At 36.4% G+C, this 9,022-nt stretch overlaps 1 protein-coding gene across 2 annotated transcripts; it reads left to right on the forward strand.

Moving 5' to 3' along the window:
* The first annotated feature begins 1,794 nt into the window (after nucleotides 1-1,794).
* Nucleotides 1,795-8,679, forward strand: LOC111898254 (uncharacterized). Of its 2 annotated transcripts, XM_042898328.2 has the most exons (3): nucleotides 1,795-2,641; nucleotides 2,858-2,957; nucleotides 3,411-8,679. In XM_042898328.2, the coding sequence occupies exon 3, from the start codon at nucleotides 3,826-3,828 to the stop codon at nucleotides 4,654-4,656; it is 831 nt and encodes a 276-aa protein (XP_042754262.1). In that variant the 5' UTR covers nucleotides 1,795-2,641; nucleotides 2,858-2,957; nucleotides 3,411-3,825; the 3' UTR covers nucleotides 4,657-8,679. The 2 variants fall into 2 exon arrangements, with proteins under 2 accessions (XP_042754262.1, XP_023749953.1); XM_023894185.3 differs by having other exon boundaries at nucleotides 1,799-2,957.
* The last annotated feature ends 343 nt before the right edge of the window (nucleotides 8,680-9,022 follow it).

A 9,022-nucleotide genomic window follows, 5' to 3' on the forward strand; every position in this document is an offset into this window, starting at 1 on the left:
TCATCGAGATCCATGGTCTTGGTTTCTTTATTTTCATGGAATAAGCATTCTATTGTCTTCCATATGTATGCAACAGTAGTACCATGTTTAAGAATGGATTGTAGAAGGGGTTGAGTTACAGTTGAGTACAACCACTATTTAACAGTTTCCTATTCCAGATCTTCAGTTGTGTTTGTTGAGGAGCCATCGAGATAGTGATAGACTTTGTAGCCAATGCAATGAGTCTTACAGAGCTTCTTCCAAGAATCGTAATTAAGACAGTCAAGATCAAGTAGAAATGAAACATATGACTTGATACTTGTAATCCCATATATCTTGTCTATGGGATTTGATTTCGGATTACAAGAGCTTGTTTTTGTTGCCAAGGCAACAATAAAAAAAAGAAGACAAGAAAGAAGGGGAAGAAGCATAATAAGCAGCGAAGATAGGAACGAAAAAAGGGAATATGGCTAGGGTATCATGTGCTTTGATACCATGTTATAATTGGTATTCTCCCATAATGAGTTTTATTTGATTCATTCCAATTAAATACATCATACAATAATGATGGGCTAAGTATAAACAAGTAAATTTGTTAATCTACAATATATATATATATATATATATATATATATATATATATATATATATATATATATATATATATATACACACACACACATGCTAACAGTGACAAACATAGTTTGGATTCAATAGATAAAACTATATCATTGTAACATGTAACATTTAAATTCAATGGATTTAAAGTTCAATAAATACTGAACATTTAATGGAAAAAATGAAACTTTTAATTCTTACATAACTATTAAATATGTTTTATTGAACTTTGTGAAGTTTCATATTTAAAATATAAAATGATATGTTGCGACGACCCACTAAATTTTATAAAGTTGAATGAACTATGAAGATGTACATGTAGGATTAAGATTTGACAATTACAGTATACACGCCTGATGTTGGTTGGTTAGGATTGTTCACTTCAAGTTTAAAACTTCTTTTTATATGCTTATATACGTTCGGCTTCAACTTTAAAACTTTTTTTTATAAACTTATATATGTAGAGTACATTTATTAACTTATTAGTTTATAACCTGTGGGAACCACAGTTAGAAAATTAATTAAACTTTTATAGTAAAAATTCAAAGTTATTAATCAATTATTTCAAATAAATTATTAATTAAGAGATTGTTTTAGTTATATAAAATTATAATTATTGATTGAAATAAACATATGAAATTATATCACTTTATAATTTGTATTAATTATATTTTGATGTTATTAATTTAATGTAGATAGAGTTAGAAGTTTAAAATTTAAAATTTGAAATGAATAATCAATAGGTTGATAAGTGACAAGTATTAATTATGAGACATAATAGATGATACATGGCAAAAGAAAAAGGTCTAATAAGATGACACATGTTAAAAGGAAAATAAAATTATTTTTTTATTAGAATAGAAATTTTATATGAATAAATAAAACATAAAATATGAATTAAAAATATTTTCATATATACTCCATATATACTCCACTAAGATAATACGTAAATGCGATATTTAAATTAATTTATGATCATTAAAAGATTCATCGACCATATATAACATGTTTCAACCTAATACTATATGCTTAATGGATTTAATTTTTTTATGAACCACAGACCGTAATGGGCTCAAATTAATCATTTGTTTTCTCCTTTCCACAGAAAAGATCAAAAGCTTACATTAGTGGTGATTGGGATGTGGCCCTAGGTATGGTGTAGTGGTTAACAACCTGTTACGAACCCATCACACACTTTATTCATCACACACAGGCTTCTCGAAGACCACACTAGCTACTCTCCCATCTTCTATTCTTTTTGTTATAAATAAGCATGAAAGTGGACTGTTTCATGTAAATCCGTTCTCATATATATAAATCTCTCTCTCTCTCTCTCTCTCTCTCTCTCTCTCTCTCTCTCTCTCTCTCTCTCTCTCTCTCTCTCTCTCCCGAGTTAACTGGTATCGACTTATGGAATAATTAGTACGTACTTGCTGCAGAGTTCGAATACGTACTTGCTGCAGAGTTCGAATACGAGGTTAATTATGAGGTAGGTGCACAAGATGGAGAAGCAGGGTACGTGCATTACTAACTCAACATGGAAATTAAGGCCACCACTTTGATATTTTTTGACCTTATTAAAATTGGCCCTTTGATAGGCCGAAAACTGATATTCAACATCTTTTGCAATGTAAATTTAGTCTTATGAACCCTAATCATAGTTGTGAGTTTATGTTTGGTAAGAAAGGTACGTGAAGTGGTACATATGCTACTAAACACACCACGTACACACATTTTGTTCTCTTTGAAAAACTTGTGCAAAGTGCGTTTGGAGGTCATAACTAAAGCATGTGTGTGTACGTTCACTTTAAATGAAATTTTGTAGTGTCAGAACGTGCATACATTGAAAACACTTTTTGTTGTGTAAGAAGGTAAATGAAAATTTGTAACGATTGAACATATCCTCTTCCATAAGTCTTTGATCCGCCACTGAATGAGTTAGTGGTTCATGTACCCGTCTTCACCATCATGACCACCTAAACCTTAACGTTGAAGATGTTTAATTAAGTTCCAACTTAATTTGCTGCCATGAAAGAGCTATCAGGTATGGTTCTTAATTTCCTTCCAAAACCTAAAGTATTTTCGCATTTCATTCATTTCATAATATTGATCTGCCTTCCATATCTAAAGTTTCTCTACTTGAAGTCTTGAAAACCCGCAGGCGAAAAATCTTTACCCTCCATCCCTTCGAAAAGTACTATTTGTTTTACATTTTTTTTAAATTGACTTTTATATGTCATTTTTTTGTTGACTGTATCAGATTTTGAGATATCCATAGCTTGCACATAGGATCTGTGATTAATTACTTTGAAAGCAATGTGAAGGTCTCATCAAAAGAGCATCAGCCGATGGAAAAACAGGTTATTACTTTGAAAGCAATGTGAAGGTCTCATCAAATCAGTATATTGTCATTTATATTGATAGTTTTGAAGTAAAAAATTTCAAGTAAACAGTGGAATCCCCCTTAAGTAAAGTTAAAGGGAAAAATATCACAGATGGGGGGGGGGGGGGGGGGGGGGGGGGGGGGGGGGGGGAGAGAGAGAGAGTGTAAAGTGAGAAAGAAAGAAGCCGACATAATTTCAAAGCGACAAATAAATAATGCAGAGAAATTGTTAATCAATTGATAATTCCAAATATGATGAATATTTTTTTTAACCTTTTGAATACTATCTGATTCTCCACTATCTAATTTGGCTAAGACCAAATCCAAAACAAAAAAATGTGTACGTATATGTTAACGCAGATGTGGTGAGATTAATTAACAACACCTTCAACTTTTGCTTCAAGCACCTTCACTCTATGGCTTTAAACAGATCCTATACACACAAATGTGGTCGTGAAGATGGAGATAGAGAAATTGATAGTCAATGTTGACCCAGTAATTAGGAGAATAAGAGGGCACGTGGTCACCTGCCCGGTAAAAGATCCGTTGCATATTTTTCTGCTTTCAGCTGTAGTTTAGCCTATTTAAGTTACATTGTTTTAAGCTGTTTAAGTGTGTGTAACAATTTCCAGTTTCAATCATTCAATAAAGTAAACATTCGGCTATCTTGTTCCTCTTATACCCCTGTCAATTTTACTGTTAGATTAGCCTTGCCCACCAACAAGTGGTATCAGAGCTTTAAGGTTCTGATCATTTGTATGCCCAAGATCATCAGATACGATACCATGAGAGTAGCATCAACATCCAATCCACCCAAAGACAGCCCATATCCCCTTTAATGCCCGATGCTAACCTCATCAAATTACAATACATGGTCGATCAAGATGGAAGCCATTATGGATGCCCATGGGTTGTGGGATGTCATTGAGCCACCAACCGGTGTGGTTGTGGATGAGAAAAGGACCAAGCAAGCTCGAGCTTTCATTTTCCAGTCGATCCCAGAAGAGATGCTTGCACAGGCTACGAAGAAGAAGACATCCAAGGAGGTTTGGGACTCTCTAAAGTCACGGTATGTGGGTGCAGAGAGGGTCCAGAAAGCAAGGTTACAGGTACTAAAGAGTGAATTCGAAGCACTTCAAATGAAGGAGATAGAGACCATAGATGAGTATGCAGGGAAGATATCAGCCATGATCTCAAAGTTTGGAAGTGCAGGGGCAATATTGGAAGATGAAGAATTGGTGAGGAAATTGTTCGAGATTGTCCTAGAAAAGTTTATAAATCTTGTGGCATCAATTGAGCAAAGCTCCGACGTGGAATCTATACCATTCGATGGGGAAATTGGTCACTTAAAGGCTTATGAAGACCGACTTCGACTCCGGAAGGCAAATTTAAGTGGTGATAATGCCTTGTTACTTGCAAAGTTGGAAGGTTCCTCAAGTCATCGCAATTCAAGCAAGACCAGGGGTCGGGGGAGAGGTGCAAGTAGTGACAGAGGTGGAAGGGGCGGTTCACGGGGTTGGGGGTCGACTTGTGGAAGAGGTGGACGATCTGGTGGTAGTTCACGTCAAGAAGCAAATAATTCCAACCGGAAGCCACGTGACAAAAGCCACATAAGATGCTTCGGGTGCCAAAAATTAGGCCATTTTGCTTCCGAATGTAAAGCCAAAAAGCAGTAGGATTAGTAGGTGAACTTGGTTGCAGATGAAGATGGACCTGCTTTGTTGTTAACTGTACACCGAGAAGAAAATACAAGTATGGTTCTTATAAATGAGGAGAAGATGTATCCGAACTAGTTAAAGGGAAAAGAAGATAACAACATGTGGTACCTAGACAATGGGGCTAGTAACCACATGACTGGTTCTAAAGAATTATTAGCAGAACTAGATGAAAACGTAACTGGACAAGTAAGATTTGGAGATGGGTCTAAGGTTCCTATCAAGGGGAAAGGCAGTCTACTATTTGATTGCAAAAATGGTGATCAGTTTGTCATCCTAGATGTGTATTATATTCCAACTTTGCATAGCAATATAATCAGCCTGGGGCAGATGACTGAAGAGGGATATGATATAGGAATGAAGAGAGAATTCTTAAAGATGTATGATGAAACTGGTTGTTTGATCATGAAGGTACAGAGGTCAAAAAATAGACTATATAAGATAAAACTCACACCTGGGAAGCCTACATGTTTGGCTATGAGTATAGTTGATGACTCATGGTTGTGGCATGCACGTATGGGCCACACGAATTTCGGAATGCTGGAAGAAATGACACAGAAGCAGATGGTGACAGGAATGCCTCTCGTATCTCATCCAGCAAAGGTGTGTGAAGGATGTATAGTAGTTAAGCAACCTAGACAAAGCTTTCCAAAGCGGCCCAATGGAGAGCTAAGGAACCGCTCCAGCTGTTACACGCTGACCTATGTGGCTCCATTTCACCTGCAACAAAGGGAAGTAATCAGTACCTCCTACTGATAGTCGACGACTACTCACGATATATATGGGTCTATTTAATTAAAACCAAAGACGAAGCCTTCACCATGTTCCAGAAATTCTAGTTACATGTTGAAAAAGAAAGCGATTTTAGGATCAAGATGTTGAGAACTGATCGGGGGGTGAGTTCAACTCCACTCAATTATTGAATTTATGTGAAGAAGCTGGAATAAGACGACAATTGGTGACACCACATACGTCATAGCAAAATGGCGTTGTGGAACGATGCAATTGAACGATCTTAAAGATGACAAGGTCCTTGCTCAAAGCCATGACGGTACCGGATCAGTTTTGGGATGAAGTTGTGCGTCACTCGGTGTACTTGCTGAACTGAACTGGAACAAAGGCACTCAAGGAAGTGACTCCATACGAGGCTTGGAAGGGTTCAAAGCCTTCGGTTGCACACCTTAAGGTTTTTGGGTGTGTGGGTTTCGTCAAGAAATTACAGGGACTATCCAAGCTAAGTGATCGAAGTGACTATGGTTTACTTGGGGGTGGAAGAAGGAACAAAGGGGTGTCGATTGTACAATCCCAAGAATAGCCGAATTGTAATTGCAAGAAATGTCGCGTTTGAATAGTCAAAATCGTGGGCCTAGACTGAAGATACAATAGATGAGCCGCTTACTACACCCTACTAGACCAATAACATTATAGCCCAACCTCAACCGGCCCAAGAACAGATGGAAGCAAATGATTCACAGCCAACACCCCTGACATTGTTACCAAAAAACACGTAGGAAGACTCACTCATTGAAAGCTCGCAGTCGTCACCTGATAGCGATCCCCGATTAACACCTCCAGGCCAATACCTCGGTAACTACGAAGACCCGCACTCGGTAACCTCGTTTGATGATACCCCAGCAAAAGGGTTTCGCTCAATCAATGAGATTTACCGGAATACAGAGAGGATGGATGAGGTACAGAGGCTGTATAAGCGAAATCAAGAACTGTTGATGATCGATGATGAACCCACAACATTTGAAGAATCATCAATTGAAAGAAATTGGAGGCTAGCTATGGAAGCGGATCTAAGATCGATCGAGAAAAACAATACCTGGGTTTTGACCAAATTGACACCAAACCAAAAGGCAATTGGGTTAAAATGGGTATTCAAGTTAAAAAGAGATGCAGCAGGAAACGTGATCAAGCACAAGGCCCGACTAGTGCTAAGGGGTATGTTCAAGAAAAGGGCATCGATTTTGAAGATGCTTTTGCACCAGTGGCTCGTTTGGAAACTATAAGGCTAATCCTGGAACTAGCGACAAGAAAAAACTGGCTTGTACATCACTTAGATGTCAAGTCTGCGTTTCTATACAGTGACCTTAAGGAGGAGGTGTATGTCTCTCAGCCAATTGGGTTCTCAGTCAAAGGAAAGGAGAATATGGTCTACCGTCTCATAAAGACTTTGTACGGGTTAAGACAGGCTCCAAGAGCCTAGAATATAAAGTTAGACCAGTTACTCAAAGGGCTAGGATTCACCAGATGTGCTCAAGAACAAGCAATCTATAAGGTACACAAATCCAATTTAATCCTCATCGTAGGGGTATATGTGGATGACCTTATAGTTACTGGCTCAAGTGAGAATGGAATTCTAGAATTCAAGAAAAGAATGAAGCAGGTGTTTGACATGAGTAACTTGGGACTTCTATCTTATTACCTGGGAATAGAGGTATTTCAAGGAAAGGATCGAATTATGCTCACACAGCAGGGGTATGCAAAGAAAATCCTAAAGTTGGCAGGAATGGAAGAGTGCAACAGCTCACAGTACCCAATGGAAGCTAACCTAAAGCTGACCAAAAATGAACAGGGAGAACCTGTAAATGCAGCAAATTACAGGATATTGGTGGGCAGCTTGAGATATCTAGTACATACAAGACCCAATTTGAATTTTAGTATTGGAGTTGTGAGCAGATATATGTAGAACCCAAAGCAAAGCCACTATGCATCCATAAAGCATATCCTAAGATACGTAAAAGGAACAACCGGGTATGGCCTAATGTATCATAGAGGAGGCGATGGCATGCTAGTAGGGTAATGTGATAGCAGCTACAATGATGATCGGGAGGACGGAAGAGGCGTTGCATATTTTTCTACTTTCAGTTGTAGTTTAGCCTATTTAAGTTACTTTGTTTTAAGTTGTTTAAGTATGTTAAACAATTTCTAGTTTCAATCATTCAATAAAGTAAACATTCGGCTATCTTGTTCCTCTTATACCCCTGTCAATTTTACTGTTAGATTAGCCTTGCCCACCAACAGAAATATATCTTTGAGAGAGAGAGAGAGAGAGAGGCGTTGAATATTACTTACTGTCAAAAACGTATCAAGAAATGGGGGTTGATTAAGGCCTTTCTTAAAGAGAGAATTAGTGACGACGATGTTGGTGGTTGTTTAGTGGCAATGGAATCAATAGTGGCGTTGGATTTTAGGATTTAGAGAAAAGGTTATATAGAGAGACATGCGATATAGGAGAAAGGAGTAAAGAAAAAGTAGGAAAGGAGAAAAGGAAGCAGCAGCCTTTGTGATTGGGTTCATTATTAGAAAGGTGGGCGGCTGACGACGGTGACAGCAACCAATGATCCAATTGAATCTATGCGAAGTTGGTGTTTCATAGTCTATAAATAGTGAAAGCATATTGTCTCACAAACAAGATCTGAAAACGGGGAAAGAGCCAAGCATGGAAGTACGAAATACGAGGTGGAAGCATTTAAATAAAGCATGTGTAATGATCCGGAAAAATCTACACGAATGTGAAGTTCGTGTTTCGTAGTATGTAAGTAGTGAAAGCAAATTCTCTCACAAACACCAAAAAGCTTCTAACCTAGCGTTATCCGGTATTGTCTTTCATTTTTAAGGTTGAAGGTTCAAGTCTCATCGTAGACATATGTGAAATTAGGTATTAGTAGGAGTATATTAGATTTTCGGTTTAAAATTTTTTTCTCACAAACACAATAGGCAAATTAATTTCTAATAAAGAATCATTATTAACAAGGAACTAAAGAACCAATCGTGAGTGTCAGAAATCATAATGATCAATGGCCAAGGAAATATATATACACTTGTACATTGGACACATATACATCAGATTATACTATAAAACCCACTCTTTACCAAAAAAAAAACTCATATCTTTTATTCGTTTAAAAAAATTAAGTCAAGTTTTTTATTAAAAAAAAATTGAATATATCGTTGTTCACGATTTTTCGTCCTCTTTCTATAGAGATCGATGTCGGTATATAAAAAACAATTTAAAAAAAATTAAAAAAAAATATAAAAAACTCACTTCATTTTTTTTTTCAATATTTAAGTTTATTTTTATCCAAAAAAAACTAATGATACCAAAATCTTAATTTTTTGTCTGTAAATATTTCAATCTTAACATTCACAAGTAATCTGACTTACTCTTTCAACTATCTGATCATTCACAAATTAAGTGAAATTTATATATGAATCGAAATATATTTCTACGTAGTTTTATAATATTTTAATATTTTGATTACTCGTAAATTAGTTTTGTAAAATCAACAAATAGATTTATTCACATTGTGGATCTAAA

The sequence above is a fragment of the Lactuca sativa genome, chromosome 9 (genome assembly GCF_002870075.4).
Source record: "Lactuca sativa cultivar Salinas chromosome 9, Lsat_Salinas_v11, whole genome shotgun sequence".
Classification (NCBI taxonomy): Eukaryota; Viridiplantae; Streptophyta; class Magnoliopsida; order Asterales; family Asteraceae; genus Lactuca; species Lactuca sativa.

Coding starts and splice junctions, on each gene's coding strand:
- LOC111898254 (XM_042898328.2), top strand. CDS start 3,826: ATGCTAACCTCATCAAATTACAATACATGGTCGATCAAGATGGAAGCC.